The 27,550-nt window shown below is 40.0% G+C and overlaps 1 protein-coding gene across 1 annotated transcript; it reads right to left on the bottom strand.

Annotated features, from left to right (window-relative positions):
- Window positions 1-604: 604 nt before the first annotated feature.
- On the bottom strand, window positions 605-27,170 carry FMO1 (flavin containing dimethylaniline monoxygenase 1; the record flags this gene model as incomplete). The annotated part of the gene is given in 9 exon segments (XM_036873736.1): window positions 605-1,364; window positions 3,257-3,329; window positions 3,849-4,204; window positions 5,976-6,175; window positions 9,351-9,493; window positions 12,758-12,920; window positions 15,723-15,793; window positions 15,866-15,983; window positions 26,958-27,170. Coding segments are annotated over 9 exon segments (1,680 nt in total), but the record flags the coding sequence as incomplete, so codon positions are not given.
- Between the last annotated feature and the right edge of the window lie 380 nt (window positions 27,171-27,550).

Below are 27,550 nucleotides of genomic sequence, written 5' to 3'. Positions count from 1 at the left end.
AAGCCCAGCAGTGAGGTGAAGTGAAGGCAAAACCTTTTCTGGCTGAGTCACATCCTCACATGTGTAGCTGTGAGAGAGAATCCAGGGTTGGTGTAGTTTGGTCAAAAACTGCTTTTGACATGATGTTTGCTTTTGACATGATGTTTGCTTTTGCTCTTCATTTTCTGTCTTTTCTTTCTTCTTCTTATCTCTCTATTAAAGACTTCCTAGCTTTGTCTTTTCTGTAATGAATTCCAGTTGGATTTCATTGACTCTGAGAAGAGGCAGCTGTTTGCCTCTTTAAGCAAAGTTGTAAAGGTGTATGTGAGCACAAGGTGTTTTTCCTTTGGGTGCTGGAGGCCAGCTCCAAGAGCAGGTGGAGGTGGGTGTTTTCTGTGGAGTAGATCTGATTGTGGTTGTTATTACTTCAGCTGGAGGCCCAGTTTTGTTGCAGAGTGCATTCTAGGGGAATGAGTACTCCCAGGCAAGTACATTCCTCTACAAACACTCCAATGAAGTCATTGAACCCTCCCATCCTTTTATGGTCTTTATTAATAGGCTCCTCATCCCCTTCTCTCTTTCCCCCAACTCTTAAAAAGAGAATAAAAGACCGCTTGAAATAATTCTAGGCTGTTTCTTTCTTTTTATTTTTAATCAGCTGATAAGAGCACCATTTTAGTACAACCAAATCTTTTGTGAAATAGGGAGTTTCATTTGAGATCTATGAAAATAGAAAAGAGGTCTAAATGCTCAGAGTGCTGTCTGGGACAACTCTCTCTTCTAAAATGAAACTTGAACCTTCCAGCCACCTTCAAACGCACAGAAACCTTGGTTATCTTCCTCTAGCATTAGAAGCAGGTGGAGTTGGGAGACCCTCAGGAATACCAGCGGCGGCCCTCCAGCCAGCCAGGAAAGGGCAGGGGGTGGCCTTCACTACTCAGATATGGTTTATATCCGTGAAGGCAATGCTGTTGCAATGGGGGAACCAAAGCATTGTCCATCTACGCTGTGCATTTGACAATCCATTTAGGTAATCTTTTATTTATAGGAAAATCAGGAAAATGGCCACAAGCAAAGCTAGAAAGCTGAAGAGTTTAAGTAAGCTTGCAAAGGGAGAAGGGGATTCTTGTACAACTCTAGTTTTTGTGACCTTGAATGTTTGGTCCCACTGGGTCATGATAGCATTTCTGGCTCCTTCCCATTTCCCTGGGAGAGTCAAACGGAACTGGTATGGTGTGCATGGGCCGACGAAGATGGTCAAAGCCAGGTGTGGATCCGTCAGGAGCAGAGAGAACAGGTTGAGCTTTGTATCGATATAGGTCAGGAGTTCATCTATGTATGGGATATAATCGGATTGTAAAGCTTTGCAGTAACACAAGCCAAACCTTTATAAAAGGAAGATTGGGATAAAGGGGAAGACAAAAAGATTAAATAATGATAACCTTAGAACAAGTAAAAGTGCCAGAAGTAAACAATGATGGTACAAAATTTGGACTGTCTTCTGTATTCTTCCCTCCATGCCCATAGCTGTCTAATGGTCTTACAGTATTATTTAAATACAAGGTGGATTCCTTGAAAATATACTCTGTACATATGGTGCTCCAAATGCTGATAATGGATCTCGTATTACTTTAGTTCTGTTGTCAAATGATCAGCAATTTCTAGAAAAAAAGATTTTATATGATTTTACTATTCCTAAATCTTTCTAGAACTCAATTATTGCTTGATTTGTATAATGTGAAAAACCACAAAAATCATAGGGTGGAATTCCCTGTAATGCTAGTATTAATCCCTAATATCATTGACTGACCTATGTGACAGAAGCTTTTACATCACATAGTTCTAATTAATGATTTATGTTATACTAGAATTCCATAATGGAGATCAGGTCATACCCCAGGTTGAGGATGAAGAAGAGACCCCTAAAATGCTTTTATTATTTTGGTATTTAGCACTTGGACAAGGGTAGAACAACACTGAAGTTTGGAAATATATATGAATGAGAAAAGTGATGTTTCTTAAATGCAGTGATTTTCAAACTCTTTTATTCTGCCACAGAGACCCTTTTTTTTTAAGTGAAAATTTATATCAAAGTCTGAAACAGATAAACAGTAAAACAGATAAAACCAGAGATGTTTTAAGATTAGGAGTCAGGAAGGGGCAAGACTCCCTCTTCACTGGCCATCTCCCTTCCATTATCCCTGGCCATTGGTGGTAGCCAAAGAGCAGAGCACAAGTGGAGACCTCTCCTCTAGAGAAGGTGTCAACCAGCTTATTCTGCAAAAGGTTCTAGATGGTAAATACTTAAGGCTTTGAGGGCCATATTAGGGTCTCTACCTAAACTATTCAACTCTGCTGTTGTAATGCGAAAGCAGCCTCAGACAATTTGTAAATTAATGAGTGTGGCTGTGTTCTAATAATACTTTACTTATGTCACCGTGATTTGAATTTCATATAATTTCCACATATCAAAAAATCTTCTTTCCAATGATTTAAAATTGTAAACGAGAAAAATAGATAGTCAGTAGATTTGGCCAATAGGCCCTATTTTGACTCCTGCACTAGAGTAGTCATCTGAATAAAAACAATAGAGCTGGGCTTCCCTGGTGGCGCAGTGGTTGAGAATCTGCCTGCCAATGCAGGGGACACGGGTTCGAGCCCTGGTCTGGGAAGATCCCACATGCCGCGGAGCAACTGGGCCCGTGAGCCACAACTACTGAGCCTGCGCGTCTGGAGCCTGTGCTCCGCAACAAGAGAGGCCGCGATAGTGAGAGGCCCGCGCACCGCGATGAAGAGTGGCCCCCGCTTGCCGCAACTAGAGAAAGCCCTCGCACAGAAACGAAGACCCAACACAGCCATAAATAAATAAATAAAAATAAATTAAAAAAAAAAACCAATAGAGCTGAACACAGATTTTTTGAAATGAATGAATGAGCAGAACTTTCTGGTGTCAGAGCAGATAAACACAACAGCTTGCCTGCTGATTATGGATAGAGATATAGAATAGTATCTGGTAGATGAGATTAATTATATTTTGGTTTAGAATCTAAACTCCATGTGGTGCTAGATGACCATGGTCTAAAGTGATAGTGTGGGACATTAAAACCTCAATTTCCCTTTCTCTTCTCTCTCCTTAAACAGGCCTAGTTTTTTTTTTTTTTTTTCTTCTCTAAATCTCAGGTGCTTCTTTTTTCTCCAATGTAACTCTCACCTTTCTTTGCTATTGCTTTACCAGTTTTAGTTATGATTCAAAAAGAATGCATAGTACTTAACTTACCCACTGGGCTTGTTTTTTTTTCTTGCATTAACTTCCTCTATCATGATGCTTGATGGTGGTAATTTATTAACACCTGTAAAGCAAAACAAATAAAAAATGCAATTTAACTTTAGGTTTCAGTGGTTACTTAGCAGGTAAAGATACGTTACCACCGCTCATATTTTATTTTTAGTACCCAGCTAGTCATCTGTTCTTCTGGCAGAAATACTAGCAGCCTAAGTGGATGGCTGGGTGATAAAGCCATCAGCTGAAGAGATAAGTATCAGAACATCTCACTACTTATTTGACGTGACAGACCCTCACAACTGGCTTGACTGAATTTTGTCATTCAATTGACTGAACTTTTTAATTTTAATTGAACCAGTTGATTCAGGCAAAATAACAGATTGATATTTTTTGATCCACGATTTATCTTTTGTGCTGGTCACGACACAAATTCACTGTGATAGTGTAATTTGGTGAACAATAGATGACTTTGCTTTTAAAAATTCTGTGGTTTTAGATAGAACCTGGGGAAGGCCTCGAAATTTCCAGTATCCAAAATAATATGGCAAACTGAACATATACGTCCCGCTATTGCTCATGCGCTTGCCTTTCAGGACCCGAACAGCCCATCGAGCTTGCGTTTCCCCTGTGGCTATCATGGAGTCCAAGGGTTTGATGAGGCCAATAACAGCCAGGGTTGGCTTTTGCAGATGTGCAGGGAAGATGTACTTTTTCAGTGATGCTTGGCCATCTTCAACTTTCACCACAGTCTCATCAAGGAAGAGGAAAGCAAAGGTGTATCCAGTGGCAAAGACAATGATATCAATGGGCTCTTCCCTTGGGTCGTTGTTAAATACAACAGAGTTTTCCTTCATCTCCTTTACACTTGGCTTGATGAGCACTTTCCCAGTGATGATACGGCCTGGGAGCTCATTACTTAGCACAGGCTCTCTTAGCTGTGTCCTAGACATAAACACGGATGAGGAAGAGACCTGCCAGGGACCAGTGCAGCCAGTCCTACCTCCTCCTTCCCTTCTTTTCATTCTGGGACTCTCCCCTCCATTAGGCAGGAGGTGCCAGTCTTGGGAGAAGTTACCTCTGTGGGAGTGGATTCATGAATGACCAAGAAGGATGATGGGATATGTTTACCATTTACCAGAGTTTAGAAGCCTGAGGAGAAAGCGGCCAGAGCTTTCTCTAACTCCTGCTTCTCTTGTTGAATTTCAGCATTCAGCTATCACTGTCACTTTAGAGATAGCTGAATGCTGAAGGACCACAAGGGAGACTGGGGACTTCTATATCTGCTGAGAACTGCCGGAAACTCTCTCCTCCTAGGAAGCAACTGTACAAGGAAAACTTGCATGTGTTTAAGAGGAATAAGGGCAGAATTATCTTTTTCTGCCTATGCTTTTGGAATCACAAAACAAACACTTAGCAAGATGATTTTAAGTAAGCCGAGCCATTTTTGGCTTATGGTGAATGCACAGAAAGAGACAATATGATAAAACGGAAGGAGCATTGGAGCAGGAGGTAGTAAGGGTGGCTTTGTGTCCAAATGTTTATACTTAGAGCTTGGGAAAGTCATTGGGTCCCTGTAGGCTTTCTTTTATTCATCTGTAAAATAGGGACACTAACATTTGCCATCCTTAGTTCATTGGGTAGGATGAAGAACATATGAAATAGTATATATTTGAGAACTTTGGAAATGATAAAGGGTTAGGTAAATCTGAGAGAGAAGAGATTACAATTCCTCAGGCTCCTTTTATATATTCTAGGGTTATGTGGATTAAATAAAATTCTTTATAGCTGCCATTCAGGCTGCCATTCTAAAACTTATGGTAGAAAAAGCTCTGGTGAAAAGAGTTATAAACCCTAAGGCCTGGAGTTAAGAAGTAGAAAGAACAGGTAGGAATAAAAAAGGAAGGAAAAATGCAGGGAGAGAGCAGGTATACGAGAGAAGGATGAAGAGAGACCAGAGGATGAAGTACATGTAGTAGGAAGGGGGCTGCCTGCCATCACTTGTGGCTTGGGTACCACCTGATCCCTGCTGGTGCAGAGTGGAATCTGGAGGAAGATCAGACAGGATCTCCAGGCTGTGGTGCCACCCTGGTAATGGAATGTCATTGTACAGACTCAATGAATGAGAAAGTAAAACTGTTGGTTCTTGTTAATGGGATAAGTCATGGGTTGTAACTGAAAGAACAAAACTGAAATCAAGGTCATCTTGACAAGGAGAAGGCACTGCCCTTAGAGAGACATGGGGAAGGATTCAATTTTTCCAACACAGTGAAACAGGCAAGTGTGTTGCTTTTGTCAGAAGAGTCATAGACGAATTATTCCCTTTTGATTGCTGCAGCTGAGGTTTATGTAACTTGCCAAGGTCACAGAGCCCACTTAATACTAAATGAGCTCCGGCAAGTGACTGAACTTCCCTAAGCCTTAGCATACCCACCATGAAAGGGAGATTATACTACTTACTTTAAAGGACTGTTCTCAATTACGTATTACATAATTTCACTTACCAAGCACTCAAAAACAGTTAGCTATTAACTGTTTAAATTAAGTAATTTAAGTAAGCAAATTAAGTAATTAAATTTAATTAAATTAAGTAATTTGTATGAAAGTTTCCTTCACATTCAGTCATGTTGTCACATTATTGCCTGGTTTGGATATGCCACTGGAAAGATCGAGGCCCCTTCTCCCTAATAGCTCTCAGCAGACACTCCATATTTACCTGTCTTTTGGTATTAAGCCATAATTTTCATGATTGAACCAGCTGTTCATCCTTCTCGCTATCAACCAATTCACAACTGGAGTTGGGAGAGAATTTCTGAACATGTTCTGAAATCACGTCACGAACACCATGTCCCATGGGTAGCCTGAGTCAAAGACGTGGCTGATGACCCACGCCCCTCCGGTGGTGCTGAGGAACACCTGGAAGCAATCAAAGAGGTCACTCAGTTTGACACAGTGAACAGGGCTGGCTCTGCCAGAGATTCGAGAAGTTTTGTGAATTGAAAGGCACCAAAAAGTCGGCCACCCTCAAAATACATCCCTGACAAGACAGTTTTGACTCCTCTAACTCCCACTTTAAAGTTATTCTTTTGAGATAATGGTTTGAATATCTAGAGTATTAAAATGCCTTAGAACATATTATTGAGCACTTTTTATCTGCCAGGCTCAGTGCTAGACACCATGGTGAATTATGTATTGAGGCTGGCTGTAGGGGGCTTAGAATCTCATGTGAGAAGACAGTGAACAGGTGATAACAACTTTGTATGCTAATAATTGTAAACGAGAACAGGGCATGGATGCAATTGAAAGTTGTCCGCAAAGGGTTTTGACACAAACCACTGTTAGAACTGACAGTAAAATTCAGTAATACAACTAGTTTTGGTGGGGTTTTTTTGTTTGTTTTTGTTCTTTTGACAGATTATCTGGCTACTTGAGTTTACCTGCTGACCGAGTTCACTAAGCTAATAGTTGTTCTGGTACCTATACAATAAGGAGTTGTCTGTATAACATTAAAAATTAAAAAAAATTAGTCAAAAATCTGTTGCTTTGCAGATACAAAACAACTGATTTAATACGTGGTTTTTCTCCCAACAAACTGGGGTATCCACAGCTGTGGGGTGACCACAGCTGCAGTGTTAGTGTTTTTATTATACATCTGTTTGACCTTATAACATGATGGAGCAGTATGGTGGCAAGAACTATGAGCACATCAGTGATTCTGACATTAGACATATTTGCACCTGCCTCTTTTTTTTTTTTTTAAACATCTTTATTGAAGTATAACTGCTTTACAATGGTGTGTTAGTTTCTGCTTTATAACAAAGTGAATCAGTTATACATATACATATGTTCCCATATCTCTTCCCTCTTGCATCTCCCTCCCTCCCACCCTCCCTATCCCACCCCTCTAGGTGGTCACAAAGCACCGATCTGATCTCCCTGTGCTATGCGGCTGCTTCCCACTAGCTATCTATTTTACATTTGGTAGTGTATATATGTCCATGACACTCTCTCACCCTGTCACATCTCACCCCTCCCCCTCCCCATATCCTCAAGTCCATTCTCTAGTATGCACCTGCCTCTCTTTGTCATGATTCAGAATCGGATATGGCATTTTGGTAGATATGAATTATATCCTGAAGCAAGGGGAATTTCTTTGTCGATATAGAAATGATGTGTGCCAAAGCATGACCACATATGGTGGTCATCATGGATAGGCCTGTGTTAATTTTTGCTTCAGAACCTCCTTTGCCTTCCTTTAGGATAACTCCACCAAATTGCTAAGTCTCTCCAAATCAATCAATTAGTCAATCAATCAATCGAGTTCCTTTTTGAAAATTCCAGAAGGGAACACACTCCCAATTCTTTTTCTTCAGAGCTATTTCCACTCTTGCAATTATTGATCTAATTATTTATATTTATTTATTTGACATCTGTTTTCCCCATGAGTATATGCTCTATGATAGAGGGAATCTTGTTTGATTGTTCTGTTTTCCAGTGTATCCCCCATGCCTGGCATAACATTCGGTATAGTGGAATTCAACAACAAATATTGATTTGTTGGCTGAATGGCTCTCAATGAGTTTATAGCATAGTTGGAAAGAAAATACATACCATAAAAGGTAATTAGCAGGGCTTCCCTGGTGGCGCAGTGGTTGAGAATCTGCCTGCCAATGCAGGGAACACGGGTTCGAGCCCTGGTCTGGGAAGATCCCACATGCCGCGGAGCAGCTGGGCCCGTGAGCCACAACTACTGAGCCTGCGCGTCTGGAGCTTGTGCTCCGCAACAAGAGAGGCCGCGATAGTGAGAGGCCCGCGCACCGCAATGAAGAGTGGCCCCCGCTCACCGCAACTAGAGAAAGCCCTCGCACAGAAACGAAGACCCAACACAGCTATAAATAAATAAATAAATTAATTAAAAAAGAAGTAATTAGCAATACTAAGAATTAAAAGTGCTGACCGAGGAGTGTAAATTACAATTATTACATAAATTCATACTAGCGAGAGATCATTTTGTCTTGGGTTGAGGTATCTGGGAATGTAAATTAAATTGTAATAAAAGAGAAAAGGGCACTGCAGAAGGGAGGGGTATGGTGTGAACAAAGAGGAAAAGAGAGACTTGGGAACTGGAAAGGGCACAGAGTAGACCTGTCAGCGTGCAGTTGATGATCATGTGGGAAAATAGTGTGGGAAAAAGTTAAAACAGCAGATTTGGACCAGATTGTGGAGACCCCTATAATGCAGGGCTGATACATCTGCAAATTGTAATTTTTATTTTTTTAGGTAAGGGGGAGTTAGTTTTTTTAACATGAGTGTCATAATGACAGCAATCTTTTCAGAGGATTTGTTTGTTGGTGGTTGGGGGTCTGGATGGATTGTTGTGTGGGGGGGGGTTGGACTGGGGTAGGAGTGCAGCTCAGGGTAGAATTAGGAGCTGGGGTTTTGAATGGAAGAGACTAGGATTTGAGGACTGGCTCTACCACCTGCTGGTGGTACGCCTTTAGGCGGGTTATTTAACTTCTCTAAGTCTCAGTTTCTTCATCTGTAGTCAAAGATACTAGTACCTACTTTGTGGCTTGTTTTGATAATTGGTTGAGGTAATGCAGTGAAGCATTTAGTGCCATTTTTGGCACAGAGTAAGCAAGCCCAATAAATATTGACTATTTCCATAATTATTATTAGGAGGACAACGCAATAGACTCAGTGGGAGGTGGTATGGACCTGATGAGGGTGGTGGCAATCAATAAGGAAAGGAAGGAGCACATGGGAGATCTTAGCAAGAAAAATTGCCAGAATTTTCTGACCTGTGGGACTGAGTAAGAAACAGATGTCCTCTATAGCTCTTTTTGACTGAAAAAATGACAAAAATAGGAAGTCAGAGAAGCTGGATTTGGAAGAAAAATGACACCTGGAATTCACAATAACATTTATGAACATTCAAGAAAAAAATACCTAAAAAAATCTGTTTAGTGTATGTGTGTGTGTTTTAGGAATTTTTTTTTCCTTTCATCAGTTATCATGGTGTCAAATACTGTTTGCCTGAGGCATGTGTCGTAAGATAAAGCTCCTCATTAGGTAACATCAAGAATGATACCTTCTTTGCCGCGTGGCTGGCCTCCACAGCAATGTCTGTGCCAGAATTCCCCATTCCAATCACAAGAACTCTCTTGTCTCTAACTATATCTGGATGTTTATACTCTCAGCTATGAAAGTACTGGCCTTTAAAAGTATTTATACCTATAGAAAAAAAAAAGTCAAGTAGAAAATTTATAAGACTAGTGAATGAAACATACATGTTATTCAGTTAATAACATCCTTTTGACAGATGATTTAGGTTGTTTTCATAGCATACTCAATTTTAAGAAAATCTGAAACATGAATACATAATTTTACAAGGTACAGAAATTAATGGGTGATTATTTATTTAATGGAAATACTTACTCCATCTCACTAGATAGGCCTCTAGTTTTACTTACTAGATGATTACTAAGTTAAAATATCATGGCACTATAAAAAATTTTCCCCCCAAACCATTGTGGAGTTCAAGGTTTTGGAACATAAACCACCCATTGTGCTTGCTTTGCCCTGCAATAAACCTTTCTCTAATCAAAAAAAAAAAAAAAAAAAAAAAAGAAATCATGGCATAAAAACTTATTAAACTAAAGTGTAAGAAGTCATTACCTTTCAAAGTTTGACAGAAATCAATGGGACAGAAATATTCTATTTACTAATATTTGATCTATATAGAACTTTTCACAAGTAAGGAGCAAGAGCAGAGAAATTAAAGGGAACTATGAGTCAGTGCTTCCACGCTATTCAGCAAGCTTTTTGGATACCTGTTATGTTCCTGTCACTGTGCTAGATGACATGGGAAATAAATAAAAATATGGTTCCTATTCGAAAAGATCCTTGTGGGTTCATCTTGGTGACTGACAGTAACTCAAACTGGGTTTGCTGAGTCAGCCAGATTTGGCTCAGAGAAAAAGGGATTATGTTAGTTACACTGGGATTAGAGCCACTGTTCCAGCTAGATATCTCAAACAGTTGATGCCAAATCTCATTGAAACATCAAGTGTGTTTGGAGAGTTTTGGAAAATACTCAAGGTTGTGCAACACAATCAAAAGTAATATGTCCTGTACAAAGAATCTTTTTTTTTTTTTAAGAAAATGTGATAAGACATCTAGATTCTCAGGGGATGAGTATGGATGCTGTGGCACGTAGCCTTACCAAGGCCCAGTAGCTCTTTACTTCATCTTAAATCATTAGAAATCTAACATGAATCTCAGTTAGGGCCCAACCACAATCTAGATCATTTAGAATTTAACAATGACGCAACCAAGTTTAAATATTAACTCAGCACAGGGACCCAGTCTGGATCCAAGAACTGCCAGGAAGGGAGAGCCGGACAAGTTTAATGAGAACAATAGAATTATCCCTGAATGTTAGATTATCTTAGATTCTCACTGGATCAGGCTGTTTTGGACCACAAATGGACAAAAATGAGACTCTGTAGCTGAGTCTTCTACCAGGCTAATACTTTCCCCACTTATATTACAGGAGAACAGAGCAAGAACTTTTATGAGGTGAAGTGGTTGTGTTAGTAAACACAGCTGAATGTATATGGTATCTGAATTAATAAAATTAGTTACCTTGGGAAATTATATATTTATTCCAGCTGTAATACCTATTATTTTTACTAAGACATTTTGGAACACCTTTTATGGAATTGCCTCCAGAACTCATGACATGCATTTCTGAATAACTTCAATGAATTTAATTTTTGTAATGGTTAACAATGACCCTAGGGAGTATGTACAGACCACGCAAGTCTGCTGTGGGGCAGAGAGGGAGATGGTGAGATCTGGAGGACTCCATTTCAAGTCTGAAGTCATGAAATTTTAGCGCTCAAAGACTCCTTAACAATAATTTAGCCACGGATTTCAAGTGACCAATTGGTAGTGGCTGGTAAGAAGGATATTGAGAAGGACGGCAAGTACTGTAGAGTTCTTTTTGCTTGATTTGTGATGTATGCTATTGGGTAAGGTGGTCCAAACCCCTCAGTTTCTAGGAAAGAAAACAGAGGCTTAGAAAGGTTAAGTGGAAAGCCCAAGATTATATAGCTTGTTAATTGTATAACTTACAATGTATACCTCCAGGGTCCCAAGCTCATCCTATTTAAACTGAGTACATTGACTCCATTGCTTTCAAGGTATGTTTTATCCTAATTTGACCTGACTTCAGTAACATCTGGGGGGCAGATCCAGGATCATTGGAGGTACATGAGTTTGTTGTAAAATGAGTATTGCTATCACTCCAGGTCATACGTAGATGTGATTCCTCCACTGGACTCCTATAAAACTCTTTTCATGCAGGCTATGTGTTGTCTTATCCACCTCTGTAGTCTTAGCATCTTGCGCAGTATACTGTAGGTGCCGAATAAATGCAGTGTACTCTCTATGTCATGAAATTTTCCGGATTCTTGGAGTGATCCTGTACCAGGTACTCCTTCCTGGGAGTCTGGAGTACCTTGCCTGCTCAGGTATTTTTCTCTGTAGGCAAGAAAAGGGTAGGGTGGTAAGAGTTCATTGTTGAATGTGTTCAAGCAGAGGCTGTTGAGTCTTTCTCAGGGATGGTGAAGAGTTTCCTGCACCAGGAAGAAGACTGAACTGCATTCCAATTCAATGATTATAGTCTATGGCAGTTTTCAGGATATGCTTTATCTTAACTTGACCTGACTTGAGTAACCTCTGGGGGCAGACAAAGGATCATCAGAGGTACATGGGTTAATTGTGAACCAAGCCTTGGGATCACTACAAGTCATATGTAGATGATTCAGAGAAAAATTTCCTAAAGTTTTAACTTTTTGAATCCTTTACTGCAGATGAAATAAACCAAACCATTGAATTTTCTATTCCCTCTGAGTTGTAATCCAATTGAAATTTGACATAGATTACCATGAATCATGGTTACAAAAGCCAGATAAAGAAACTGAGACACAAAGATGTCTTAACTTGCCTCCTAAGGCTCATGCCCCTACTGACTATTAATCCAGTGCCATAAACCTCTGATCTAGGTAACTGCTATGACTCATAGAAACAAACAAAAATCACGTTACTTTTTCCTTTATTCACCGATTGACCTCTGTGACCTCTACACTCATCTTTGTCAATGCACCACTGCTGAGGCTCACAACTTGCCTAAGCCTCCCAAGTCTTAGAAGACTTTCTGAGTGCTGCCAGTCACTTAGGGAGGGACATTGAACTTCAGTGAAGCATAAAACTGCTTAGTAGTTATTCATTCTGCTCTTTGGTACTCGTAAGTTGTTTGAAACAGATGAAAGCCAAAAACTGGCCAGATAGTGGTGGTTAGGGAAAAAACCCTCTTACCTCACAACTTTAACTGTTTAATGGAGGAATCAATAGGAATTTATTTCCAGACCAATCCAGTGTAAGGATGGCTCCCATGAGACAAACTAAGGTCAGTTGCAAAAAAGCCTATACCTGGAAAGGAGTCTGGTGGCAAATATGGGTTAGTAAGAAAACTAGTGCAGACCATGACAGCATCAAAGATGGCTGACTTTTGCTTCCCTTCATTCAGAGTGACTACCTCCCATTGGCTGGTAACAGAAAAATCTGGGCGTTTTGTTACACTGCAAACTTTAGTCTGAAAAAAGAATCATAGACATGGTTAATAGTTTTCAAGGTTCCAGTAGGGGCCTGCTGGCTGACGTGCCAATTGACATTTCAAATGTTCTAGAGCACAGACGAAACATAATTAATAAGCATAACCCTAGAAATCAAATTGGACTATCAGATTGATCGTAATTTCCTGATGGAAGTATTCTAAGCTTCGAGTTGTAGAGGGGTATTTAAGAGAGGGGGTGTGGTCCAGAATTTTTAAGTGATTTCCTCAAATTCTCACAGTGAGTGATAGAACCAAGATTATGACTTAGGTCTTTCTATGTTTTTAAAATTATTTTTCTGTTATGTATAGTTCTCGTACACAACAGTTCCTTTACAACAGCTCCTTTAATAGAAACATGGATAATATTGAATATATAATTGAAAATATAAATTTGGTCCCAAGTATCTTAGTTTATTAAAGGTCTTATAGACTATGATGTTGAAGTTTTCCCAGATCTAGAGAACTACTGAAAAGTGCTAACTTTATGGCTGAATTTGTTGGGAGTTGTCTAAATTCAAATACAGTTGATTCTTGAACAATATGGGTTTGAACTGCGGAGGTCCACTTATACGTGGATTTTTAAAAATAGTAAATATTACAATACAACAGGATTTGTAGTTGGTTGAATCTAGGGATGTGGAACTGTGGATACAGAGGCACCTGGGAAATGGAGGAAATGGGAATTTTCCACTGTACAGAGTTGGTGCCTCTAAACCCCTGTGTTGCTCCAGGGTCAACTGTGGTCTATTTTTGTTCTCATGGAGTACATGTATATCCATGGGTACTAGATTCTGATTCAGAAAATATATAAAAGAAATTTACAAGTCAAGTTTAAAAGCATAAATGAGCCACTGACCAAGAGATTTTGCTGCCTTGCTTTCCTCTTCAGTTTTCAAAGAAGACAGACTTCTCAAGTCCCTCCTAATGGTTCACTGTCTGGTTTATAATATTTGAAGTGCTTGTTGGGTTCTACATTTGTATTAGCAATTGTCTTTTTAAAATATAAACTTTCAGTTAATTAAACAACTTTCAAAATAAATTTATTTTTATCTTGAAAATAGTGTGTTCATCATTGAAAATTTGGAATGTATAGAGAGGAAGGAAAAACAAAACCTCTTACAGACAGCTGCTGTGTGTACTTTCTTAAAACTCTGGTGAACATCTAGTTTTTAAAAGTTATTTTAAAACGGGCTTGGGAAACAGGTAGTAAAGGAAATGCTTCAGACTTAGAAATTCTGATGCATTAAATATATTTTTTGTGGATTATATCCATTGACTATGGTAGTGTTTTATTTTTATTCTGTCCCTTGGAAAATAAGGAAGTGGGATGAAATATTCTTTGGACAACTGGAGTACTTTTATTTTTCTCCAGTTTTATTGAGATATAATTGACATATAACACCGTATAAGTTTAAAGTGTACAACCTAATGATTTGACATATGTGTATATTGTAAAATGATTACCACAATAAGTTTAGTTAACATTCATCACCCCACATAGTTATCATTTATTTTTTTGTGATAAGAACTTTTAAGGTCTACTCTCTTAGCAACTTTCAAATATACAATACAGTACTGTTAACTGTAGTTACTATACTGTATATTACATCCCCAGAACTCATTTATCTTATAACTGGAAGTCTATTACTTTTGACTACCTTCACCCATTTCCCTTCCGCATCCCCCATCTACTTCTGGCAGCCATCAATCTGTTCTCTGTTTCTATGAGTTTGTTTGTTTTTTTGATTCTACATATAAGTGAGATCATACAGAATTTGTCTTTCTCTGTCTGATTTATTCCACTTAGCATAATGTCCTAAAGGTTCATCCATGTGTTTGCAAGTGACAGGATTTTCTTCTTTATTTACCATGGCTGAATAATATTCCATTTTCCTATCTATCTATCCATCTATCCATCATCTATCACATTTTCTTTATCCATTTATCCATCAGTTGTTTCCATGGCTTGGCCATTGTAAATAATGCTGTAATGAACATGGAGGTGCAGACATCTCTTCGAGATAGTGACTTCATTTTGATCAGGAGTACTTTTAAGGTTGTGAATGTGAATCTTATATGGTACTTGTTTTGGTCAATCTTTCCATTCATGTTACTTTCTCTGTAATTCTCCATGAATTCCTTACCATCCCCATCTCTGATAGGGAGGGTAATAGAAGGGAAACACATGGATTTTCATGTGTTTCTTGCAGAGGAAGGAAAAAAGGAAGAAAGAAAGAGGAGAAAGAGGATATATTTATTTGCCTTTGTCCTTCTACCTACCTCCTGTCTCTGTCCTCTGAAATGGGAAGGGAGGTGGGTATGGCCAATAAGAAAATATCAAAGATTTTTCTATTCCCTAAGATATCTAGAAAAGATTTCCTTCAAATAGTGACATTCTGTTGTGTATAGGCCAGTGCACACATCCATTCATATAAAGGGATAGTAAAAAGAGAGTACCCAGGAGCTGATAGGAAGTTCTCAATGTCCCTGTGTATAGGCATTTGGCCCAAACTGAAAATCTGGTTTGACATTTTTAAGGTCCATTTGGATACTTGGTTGTAAGCATCGCAAACTAAAAGTTTATACATACAAATCCTTAGACAAAGTATCTCCAGATTTACTTAGGGTGATTGTAAGTAAAAGGGGAAAAGGAATCCAACCTGGTGTCAGCAATCTTGCCAGTTCATTATCTCATCTACAGAACCTAGGGTAGAGAGAGATAATAGAAAATAGGTAGGAAACACTTCCTGACTACTAACTGATGTTTTGTGCCTTTCTTACCCTGAATTGAATGCATTTCAGAAGGTTGAACTGGTTTGCATACATTTTGAGATATTCCAGGAATACAGAATTTTTTTTTTTTAATAATTTGTTTCTTTGAATTCTTTTTTTTTAAAAACATCTTTATTGGAGGAATACAGAATTTGACACATAGTTTGGATAATCTTCTGGGAATGGAAAGTCTGGGTAACAAGACATCTCCTTGCAGCTGTTGGAAACCATGGACTTGTAGAGGCTGGCTCTGCCTTCTTCAACATGTTCCTGTACAAACAGTGCATGCACATGAGTGTGTATGCATGTGTGCATGTGCATGCACACACATGAAATGGATGTTAATTTTTAGACGTTGAACCATACAATTTACGTATGCTACCTGCTACTTTCTAATGGAATTCGCTATCCTGCACTTACTTGAAAGATGATGAATATTGGACCCCACTATGAATATCATGATCAGAATTACAGTTTCATTTATTACATGCTAACAAACCTAGGATAAACTCACCTGTCCAGACTCACACAGTATCACTGCAAAATACAGGAGAATATGGAAATACACCAGAGCCAGGAAGTAGTATCTAGATGATGAACGATTGCTTTGGTTTCATGAGGTATTGTTGAAAGGATTATGGAGAAAGGGGGTTCAGATTTTGAAGGATTTTGTGTCTGAAGTTAAGGAATTTGAATTTCATAGAAATTCATGGAAGTGATTCATATTAAATTTTGAAAAGATAATTCTGGTTCTACAAAAGATAACTTAGAGGGATCTGGAAAGGAAGGAAATGAGGCTAGTTAAGAACCTGAAACACAAATCCATGCGATTGCCAATGAGGGCCAGAGCAAAGGCAGTGACAGTTGAAAATGAGAGACATGGGATTTGTTAGGTAGCAGAAAGGTAGAATACATAGGATTGTGAAATTGTTTGGATTTAAGGTTTGGGAGAGGAAGCAGGTCAAAGGTTTCCAGATTGGACAACTGTGAGCATGGCAAAACACTAAACAATTTCCCACTCCAGTTTTGACTTGGGTAACTAGCAAATAGCAACATCTCAGACAACTACTACAAGGTTGAGTAGTGGGCAGTTTTAATTATTCATTTAGGTATGTACATTGCCTCTGTCTTTTAGATGTATTATAAAGAATTGTTCTAATTTAAGTAGGAAAGTCCTTAGTATTTTAATATTGTTTACCATCTTGTATATGTATAGTTCTTTTTTCCTGTGAAACAAAAATTATTTTATTTGTGTGAACAAGTAGAAATGTGAACATAAACCTCACATATGGAGAGGACTTACTTTGTTCCCTCAAAAGGTTTGAGTCTAGATCTGCATGAAATATGTAATGATAACAGAAAATAAAATTATAAACATACCTTTGTAGCTTGAATTAATGATACCGATCTCATCAACTGATGAGTTCACCTTATCTTGCTTATTTGTGACTCCACATCTGACAGTCCCATTTATCCAGAATAAATCTAGAAAACTGGAATCTAAATGGCTTCTGAGAAAGATGACTATTTAAATCCTGATCTTTCATTCTGTAGGAAGATCTAAAGCAGTGCTACTCAAAGATGTAGGGACTTCCCTGGTGGTGCAGTGGTTAAGACTCTGAGCTTTCCATACAGGGGGCCCTGTTTGATCCCTGGTCAGGGAACTAGATCCCACATGCATGCCACAACTACAACTAAGAGTTCGCATGTCTCAACTAAGACCCGGCACAACCAAATTAAAAAAAAAATTAAAAAAAATGAAGAAACAAAGATGTAGTCAGCAGAGCCAGACTGATATGAACTTTTTATTACCAGTCTATGACAATATAAGTACAGAAGGTGAGAGTAAGCATCTCGAAACTTTTATAGCAATAATTTGACATTGCTCAGTATCCAGGCATGTGGACTCCTTCGTGATGAACGGGACATAGATCAGTCTTGGTTTTGTCTAAGTCACGTGATGAGTTGTGTGGGATTTGAACTGAGTACTAGTAATGCGGGTAAGACTACATTACAGTGTACGACTTTTTTTAAATTAATTTAAAAAAATTTATTTATTTATTTATTTATTTTTGGCTGTGTGGGTCTTCGTTGCTGCATGTGGGCTTTCTCTAGTTGCGGTGAGCAGGGGCTACTCTTCGTTGTGGTGCGCGGGCTTCTTATTGTGGTGGTTTCTCTCGTTGCGGAGCACAGGCTCTAGGCGCTTGGGCTTCAGTAGTTGTGGCACATGGGCTCAGTAGTTGTGGCTCGCGGGCTCTAGAGCGCAGGGTCAGCAGTTGTGACGCACGGGCTTAGTTGCTCCGCAGCATGTGGGATCTTCCCGGACCAGGGCTCGAACCCGTGTCCCCTGCATTAGCAGGCGGATTCTTAACCACTGCGCCACCAGGGAAGTCCCCAATGTGTAACATTTTAAGGTTAGTTTGAAAACTGTTTTCCAAAAGTGCATAAAAGCTATAATTATTTTCTTTCATTGAAAGATAATTGATATTTGCTTATAATTTTACAGAATAAATGATCAGAACTGACTACTGATAAAGGACTGAAGTTAAATTTTAAAAATACAGCACTACTTGCTTCATTCTGGATAGCAGTTTAAAAAATGAATATCCTGAGCTTGCTGAGGTTTCTTTAAAATCTTTTCTTCCATTCCATTCTTATATTCTGTGGGCCTCATTTCTCTACTATGTGTGTTGTTAAGCAAAATTTAGAAACAGTTTAGATATATGTTATCTCTTGGGAGAAGTGCTCTCATCCATTCAGCCCAGATTAGATAAAATGACAAACAAGAAGCAAGCTTAATTATCACATTATAAACCTTAAGTATTAATATGTACAATGTGTAGTGAAAGTGTGCCTACAGGTGTTTAATATGGAGAACTGGTATTTCACACATATGGTTTTGTTTAGCAAAAAGTTACAAGTGTAATAGAGATTCTCTATAGTATTTGCCTTGTGCACACTTTCAAAGGAGTTTGAATTTATGTTTTGACATTTTCCTTTGTTTCATTTTCACCTTTCTAATAGTTCATTTTATTATATTTTACAAATATGATTGTCTATAATTTCTTGGAAATTAAAACAAACCTGATTCTTCTCCACAGTTTGAGAAGCATAGCTCTCTAGATTTGTGCTTCTAAATCTTGTTAAGAATTGCTTGGGGTGTATCAATTTACATTCCCACCAACAGTGCAAGAGTGTTCCCTTTCCTCCACACCCTCTCCAGCATTTATTGTTTGTAGATTTTTTGATGATGGCCATTCTGACCGGTGTGAGATGATATCTCATTGTAGTTTTGATTTGCATTTCTCTAATGATTAATGATGTTGAGCATTCTTGCATGTGTCTGTTGGCAATCTGTATATCTTCTTTGGAGAAATGTCTATTTAGGTCTTCTGCCCATTTTTGGATTGGGTTGTTTGTTTTTTTGTTATTGAGCTGCATGAGCTGCTTGTAAATCTTGGAGATTAATCCTTTGTCAGTTGCTTCATTTGCAAATCTGTTGGTGGGAATGTAAATTGATACAGCCACTATGGAGAACAGTATGGAGGTTCCTTAAAAAAGTAAAAATAGAACTACCATACGACCCAGCAATCCCACTACTGGGCATATGCCCTGAGAAAACCATAATTCCAAAAGAGTCATGTACCACAATGTTCATTGCAGCTCTGTTTACAATAGCCAGGACAAGGAAGCAACCTAAATGTCCATCATCGGATGAATGGATAAAGAAGATGTGGCACATATATACAATGGAATATTACTCGGCCATAAAAAGAAACGAAATGGAGGTATTTGTAGTGAGGTGGATGGAGTTAGAGTCTGTCATACAGAGTGAAGTAAGTCAGAAAGAGAAAAACAAATACAGTATGCTAACACATATATATGGAATCTAAGGGAAAAAAAAAAGTTCATGAAGAACCTAGTGGCAAGACGGGAATAAAGACACAGACGTACTAGAGAATGGACTTGAGGATATGGGGAGGGGGAAGGGTAAGCTGTGACAAAGTGAGAGAGTGGCATGGACATATATACACTACCAAACGTAAAATAGATAGCTAGTGGGAAGCAACCGCATAGCACAGGGAGATCAGCTGGGTGCTTTGTGACCACCTAGATGGGTAGGATAGGGAGGGTGGGAGGGAGGGAGATGCAAGAGGGAAGAGATATGGGAACATATGTGTATGTATAACTGATTCACTTTGTTATAAAGCAGAAACTAACACACCATTGTAAAGCAATTATACTCCAATAAAGATGTTAAAAAAAAAAAAAAAGAATTGCTTGGGGAATCTTATTAACACGTAGATGCTGACTTAGTGGGTCTGGGTGAGCCTGAGACTCTGTATTTCTCACAAGCTCCCATGCAGATGCTGCTGGGTCACGGACCACGCTTTGAGTAACAAGACTTTAGAGCTGTCTTGCCCGATAGGAATGTGATGCAGGCCACGCATGCACTTTAAAAATTTCCAACAGCCACATTAAAAAAGATAAAAAGGAACAGATGAAATTAATTTTAATGGTATATTTTATTTTACTCAATATATCCAAAATTTTATAATTTCAACATGTAATCAATATAAAAATTATTAATGAAGTATTAAAACTTTTTTCTCATATTAAGTCTTCTAAATCTAGTATATATTTTACACATCTGAATCCAAATGCTAAATTTTCACTTGAAAAAGTGGATTTACATACCCAAATTGTTAACAAATACACTTAAAAATTCTCCAATAACTGAATTGAGTATTGGTTTTAAAGTTAAAATGAATTAAAACTAAATTAAATAAAAAATTCAGTTCCTTAGTCGTTATCAACTGCATTCCACAGTTACATGTGGCTGGTGGCTACCTTATTGGGCAACACAGATTTAGAACATCCTTAAACTTGAAGCCAGGTATTAGAACTAAATTTAGTGCTGGTTTGGTGTAGTTAAGAGTGATCAAGTTTCCTCTGGGTTATAGGAAAAAGATAATGGGAATAGCTCTAAAGAGCTGTAATATTGAGAAGTGAGAGCAAACAGAAGGGGAAGAAACTATAGTAAAAGGAGAAAAACATCAGTTATAAACATTCTGGGGTCAGTTTGTGTATGACCAAAGCTCCCTCACTTTTCTCTGGCACCTGAGAGCATCACATTGTAAATAATACTTTGTTAAAAGCGCCAATTTCTAGTTAACAACAATAAAAGGCTCAATTTGGAATACATACTGTCAAAAGGGGGGTAGAGATGTGCATAATATCATGTTCTAAAGATTTCCATAAAAGTAGTTCAAAAACATTTAAAACATTTTATAATGGCATGTTTAAAAATCAAAGAGTAGTAGAGACTCATTGGAATTGGATAAGTCAGGGAACCATGGGGACCTTAAAACAAATGAACTCACAAACGAAAATAGAAAAAAAAACAACAACAACTCTGCTGCGCAAAATTTTGGAAAATAATTGTAAAGGCAGGAAGAAGAAAACCTTCCAGGAAACACTGAAGCCTAATGTGAAGTAATGCATCACAGATGCCAGCTGAGGAGAAACTGTAGCTTAGTATGGAAACCTGACCTTTAGGATGGAATCCAACACCACTTTGCTCTGTCTCTCTTTCCTCCCACTGATTGTTTCTCCTGGTAAAATATAAGGTCTGGAGTGTTTCAGATATATACAGAGAGTACGAGTCCATGCCACTTCTGAATGGGGTTTGCAGGTCCTGGGCCCTCCCCTCCAGTGTTTGCCTCAGTGAACAAACTGCCCCAGTGATTCTCAGGCCCTGCTGGGACCCCCGGCTGCAGGCACTCTTGGCATTGTCTCTGTGTGTGTGCCAATTGCCCTCTGTGTGGCACTCTGTATGTGGAAGCACATTTTTCCTGAGAATTGATGGGGGCACTTAGGGGAAAGATTTTTGTCTTGAAGGTAGAACTGAATGAGAGGGGAAGGGAGATGGATTGTGCAGAGGGGAAAAATAATAAAGGCAAGAATGGAGGGGTTTCTGGCTTCCTGGTCCACTTGGTCCTGCAGTACAATGGGAAAGACATCATATTCACTAGAATACTTCATGGGATTCCATGGACAGTCCAGGATTTCACTGCCCTTATTCCTGAGCTGTGGCACAGACTCTGGAAATGCGTGGAGTATAGTTCTTGTCAGCACAGACCACAGAGTCAGACAGCCTGGGTTCATATTCAAGCTCTACATTTTTAGCTGGGTGACCTTGGGAATTTTCTTAACCTCTCTGTGTCTCAGTTCCCTCTTCTATAAATAGGAATAACAATACTACATATCCCCTAGGATAAAATGAAATGATAGTTCTAATGCATTTAGAACAGTGCCTGGTAAGCTGTCAAAAAGTATTAACTGTTACTTGTAATATTCTTCTTCTACAATTACCATGGAAATTTACTTTCTCAAGCTTTGTGTCCTCCAGAGAGGATTATAGGCAATGGGAAGAAACCTTTGTCAGGTCAGAGGTTTCTCCTTCCTCATTTAAAAAATAGATATAAAATGATAATAAAAGTCACTCCTATATAGATACATAGAGACATTCTCTCAATGCACGACATTTGCAGCTCTTGTTCTTTTTTTTTTGGCTGCGTTGGGTCTTCGTTGCTGTGTGCGGGCTTTCTCTAGTTGTGGCGAGTGGGGGCTACTTTTCATCGCGGTGTGCGGGCTTCTCATTGCAGTGGCTTCTCTTGTTGTGGAGCCCGGGCTGTAGGCACGTGGGCTTCAGTAGTTGCAGCACACAGGGCTCAGTAGTTGTGGCACAGGGGCTTTGTTGCTCCGTGGCATGTGGGATCTTCCCGGACCAGGGCTCGAACCCGTGTTCCCTGCATTGGCGGGTGGATTCTTTTTTTTTTAAAAAATTAATTAATTAATTACTTAATTTTATTTTTGGCTGTGTTGGGTCTTTGTTGCTGTGCGCGGGGCTTTCTCTATTTGCGGCGAGCGGGGGCTACTCTTCATTGCAGTGCGCGGGCTTCTCATTGCAGTGGCTTCTCTTGTTGCGGAGCACGGGCTCTAGGTGCACGGGCTTCAGTAGTTTTGGCGCACAGGCTCAGTAGTTGTGGCTCGCGGGCTCTACAGCGCAGGCTCAGTAGTTGTGGCGCCCGGGATTCGTTGCTCCTTGGCATGTGGGATCTTCCCAGACCAGGGCTCGAACCCGTGTCCCCTGCATTGGCAGGCAGATTCTTAACCACTTTGCCACCAGGGAAGTTCAGCTGTTGCTCTTAAGAACAATTATTTTCCTTCTTTTCTTCTTCCTTTGAACAGCCGGAACACATTTTACTTTGTCACTTCCTCTCCCTATGGAGAGTCAGACTGTCTACAATCTGTCCACAGTCTGTAGATCTGTTTTCAGATCTACAGCACAGGAGAGCTGTGGAAACCTCAGAGGAGATTTGAGGAACCCCCAAGAGGTTAGGAGCCTGTCAGGTGTATCCCCTCCAAGATAATATGAATTCAATAAATGTTTGTTTAATATATGAATAAAAGGAAACCTACTAAGATTACTGAACTTTTAGAAATAAGGCTTTTAAGAAGAAGTAAAATGGTACCCAATTAACAAATCATTTCAGCCCCTGTAAGAATCAGGCTTAACGTGCCTAAAGAAGAAATAGCTGAAGAAGAATTCCTTAGTGATTTAAGGGGGTGAAGTATTACACTTCATCATTGCCCTCACTGAATCTAAAAATATGTGGTGCATAAGGCGCATAGTAGGTGCTCAATAAATGTGGAATAAGTGAAAGGATACATGTGCAGAAGAAAAGACCTCGATGCTCATAAGGAAGCACGTCATTCCAGGGAGGGTTATTGTTACAGAGATATGATGGGTGAAGCAGAATGTGTTTCTATCAGCATAGTATAATTACTTCTAGAGGATGTCAGTGTGGTTCTACATTAAGGCTATTTCTCAAGGCTCCTTCCTATACTAAAATTCTCTAGGAGTAATATTAGTTATGAGTGACAGAACAATTCCTGACATTTTATTTCTTCAAGTGTTCCTCTACAATCGAGATAATCAGCCAATAGCATTACTGTTCTAAGCCTCCCTTTCCTCTCAAGAGCCTGAGAGAGTTGGTTGTGGAACAGATGTTCCACACTTACCTCCTGCTGCCACTTGAGTTGGTGGTCACAGGTGGGTTCTTTATCAATGTATCCCTTTTCTTTTTAAACGATGCCAACCCCTCCCCCACCCCAATGAAGGATGGACTTTCTTTTCCATTGCAACCTTTGTCTGCTTCCTCAGTTAAGACTGTGGTCTGGAAGAGGCCAGAGTTATGCCCATGTGAGTATCGAATTAAGTGCAGTAGTTTATAATCTCTGTAATGTTGGGGGCATCTCTCTATTTGTAAATGGAAACCTTCTCCGTATGTGTTTTATTGGGTTTCTGCAGTTTGCCTGTCTATTTTTGCATTATGGCCCCTTTCACCCAGAACAGGGACTAAGGATCCCCCTTGTACATTTTCTGGTAAGCACAGCCCTTGCCTGAGCAGACTCTCTAATTCTGCAGGTTTTAAATGGGCCACTTGCTTTGATTGCAAAGACATCTCTAACAATCTTTCGTGGTGTGTGTGTGCGTGCGTGCGTGTGTGTGTGTGTGTGTGTGTGTGTGTGTGTGTGTGTGTGTATCTGCTGGGGTAGAAGGGGGAAGGGATGTCTCTAGAAAGACCCAGGAGAGTCATAGCATGTTAGAGCTGGAAGTCCCCTTTAAGGTCACTTAGTTTAGAGATTTTCAATCAGGCTTTAGAGGAATCTCAAGGTAGTACAGAGGTGTCTTAAAGAGGCTGCTGTGTCAAGAAAGGGCTGCTGAATGAAGGTGGGGATGGTTTTTCCTGCCTCCCAGGACCCAGTAATTTAGCTTTTATCTATTTTTTAAACTGACTCTGTGTTCTTACTTTACAGATGAGGTAATGGGGACTGAAACAACTTGTTAATTGGGTACCATTTTACTTAGGCTACTGCTGGGTCACCCTCTTTCTCATCCTTTTGATGTCCTATCATGTGCCTCACAAGGGCCTCTATTTTTCTTTTTCCTTCCCCTCCTGTCTCTGAGAAAAGTGTGCCTCTCCACTTTTCCAGGGCTATTCCTTCCACTTGGGCCTGCAATTCCACTTCTTCCTTTTTCTGCCAGGATCTTGTCTCAGTTTGGGCTTACATATTCAATCATTTCCTATCATCCAGATATTTTCTCTTTACCTGTAAACATATATGGGTCTCCCTATTATGCAAACAAAACAAACACAACAACAGAAAGACATCTTAATTCTGCTCATCATCCGTTGCTTTCTAAATTGAGTACGAATCCCTTGCCCAAACATTCAGCCACTGTCCTCCCTTTTCATTATTTCTCTTACAAGTACCACACACACCAATAAGCTCTTTTTATTTTCCAAGCATGCCCAGTACTTTTTCTTTACGGTTTCCTCCCTGGCATCTCCCACTCAATCTCATTTGCCTGTTGAAATCCTTCCAAATCCACCACACACCATCTCCACCATGAAGCCTTTCTTGGCTTCCCTCAAGTGAATGTAATCCTGACCTCACTTAAATACCCATAGCACCGTTTCTGACTTACAAGATCCTGCCCTTTTCCCATCAGACTGACAGCTCCCTAAGGCAGGATGACTGTTTCTCATTTTTGTGTCCCTCACAGTGCTTTGTGCATAGGTGTTTGACCTGCCCAATCACACAGCCAGTTGGGCACAGCTGTATCTAGAACTCATTTCTCTTGGTTCTTACATCAATAGTTTTTTTTTGTGTGTGTGTTAATAATTGGGTATCTGTGATTTATATAAGGAGCATTTTTGTCTGGTATGCCAAGGTCTCTGGGCTTACTTTTTGCTTTGATTTAGATTACTTTAACCAAATAACTCTACCCTGGCAGTTTTATCCTGGAAGCTAACCCTCAACCCCAATGGAGTAGTAGTACTTATCTGGAATACTGTGTTAAGAAGGATTCTGAGGCTCATTAGGGGAAGGGTATAGTGTTTGATTAGCAATGTTTTCAATGGGCATGAGAGGCTAGAGTTATGGCATTTGTGTCAGGTTTCTGCTCCCCTTTCGGAATGTATGTGTTTTGAATCATGGGAACAGATGTTCTCTTTTCCCTAGGCCCCTTGGGGAGGTCTCTGTGCATTGATGGTCACATTTGGTGGTTGGACACATTTCAAGATATGCAGTTCTTCTTTATGTGAGCCAAGCTGGTCTATGCTGGGACTAAACTAGGAACCTTGGCCTCTCTGGAGCTTTGCTCACTGAATTAGAAAATAATTACTTTATTCCTGTTCCAAGTTCTACCCTTCTATAATAAGGGAATGCTAAGTGTTGCTTTCTCTTAGTCCCTTAGGACTCTGAGGCCAGGATATCTGACACCTTGCTCCTTTTCACTCTTCCTGACTGCTTTCTCCTTAGCACATTTAAAGCTCACGGGATATGTTCTTGCTCTCCTGAGAAGAAGGGAAAATAGGAGGTTTGGGGAGATCTGATGCAAATGACTCCCTGGCTGAGCCGTGGAGCTCACAGGGTTTCAGTGGCCTCCAGCAGGACCCCTGTGGTTTCCCTGGACCCCAGGCCATTCAAGGGTGGTCTTTATAGTTGCCTTTCCTCCTACCTCACCCCTTTTCCCTCTCCAATCCATACTGTAGTCCTGAGAATATTATTATTTCTTTTTGCTCAGGCAACAAAAAAGTCTCCAAACTCCTCACATCCTTCACTTCTGATTGTTCTTGACATGGATTGGAATTGCCTGGACAGCAAGACCTTGAGTATAGGACTCACCCTACACTGAGTCTTGTGTCGCTTTGCTTCAGATAGAGCAGAGCTGGAAAAAGAAGCATGTATAAGCAGCTCAGTCTTTCAGGCAGAGGCAGAAATTCCTGTGCTGTGTTTATACCTTTGCCCCCAACACTGGAGACTCTTGCTTCTGACCCCCAGGTTCTGCTCCTGCCCTGCGTGTCCTGAGCTTTCCTGGCTTGTCCCAGCCACTCCATCCTCTTCTACCCTTCGTAGGCATCTTTATTCCTCTTGGCCCCGGATGAAGTTTGCAAGGTGGCTGATGCACCTCCCACCCAAATTCAGGCTATTCCCTGCTTCTTTTTTTTTTTTTAAAATCATTTTCAATGACCCTTTCTGTCCCCCTGTTCAGCAGATGTTTCTGGCGCCTATGGGCGCCAGCCCTTGTGGAAGAAATTCAATCTCTTTTTGCACCAGTCCAGCCCTTTTCCAACAGGCACACAACAAAGCTGTCGAAGCCCCACTTACGGTGAATCTCCACAGCCCCCCAAGGTCGTCGCTCCTCTCGAAGCAGGTGGGCTCTAGTCCTTCCTCCAGATAGCACTTGATGGGGGCCAGGCCACTGACCCCAGCTCCCACAGTTGCAACTCGCTTGGCCGTGCTCTCCTGCGTGGGGACAATGAAGCAGAACCTTTTATTCACAAGTGAAAGCCCCACCCCATCCTTGGCTGCTCTAGCAGATTAGGAAAAAGAATTTGAAAGATTAAGGGATTTGCTCCATTCGAATCCTCTGTAGCTGGTCTCTGGTGTTGTGAATGTGAGAAGAGAAATGTTCAGGTCACTGGTTTAACCCCGTGCTTGGTATGTTCCCACCCCCTCACTCGGAGCTGGTTCTAGACTATAGTACAACTGTTGTCAAGACTGTAGCTTTTGGCAGAGTGGCTGAAATCGGATCCTTTAGTGGAAGGAGTTTTGCATTCTGAACTGTGCTGCTACCTCTAGCCTCCCTCCACTACCCGTAGAGTGGAATAGAGCAGCAGACCAGAAATGATCACCTTGTCAAACATGGTGTTTCGTAAACATAGGAAGCTGAAGCTCAGATTGGTGTAGTGATGGGACAC

The sequence above is a fragment of the Balaenoptera musculus genome, chromosome 1 (assembly GCF_009873245.2).
Source record: "Balaenoptera musculus isolate JJ_BM4_2016_0621 chromosome 1, mBalMus1.pri.v3, whole genome shotgun sequence".
NCBI lineage: Eukaryota > Metazoa > Chordata > Mammalia > Artiodactyla > Balaenopteridae > Balaenoptera > Balaenoptera musculus.
This window is presented reverse-complemented; position numbering and strand designations above follow the sequence as displayed.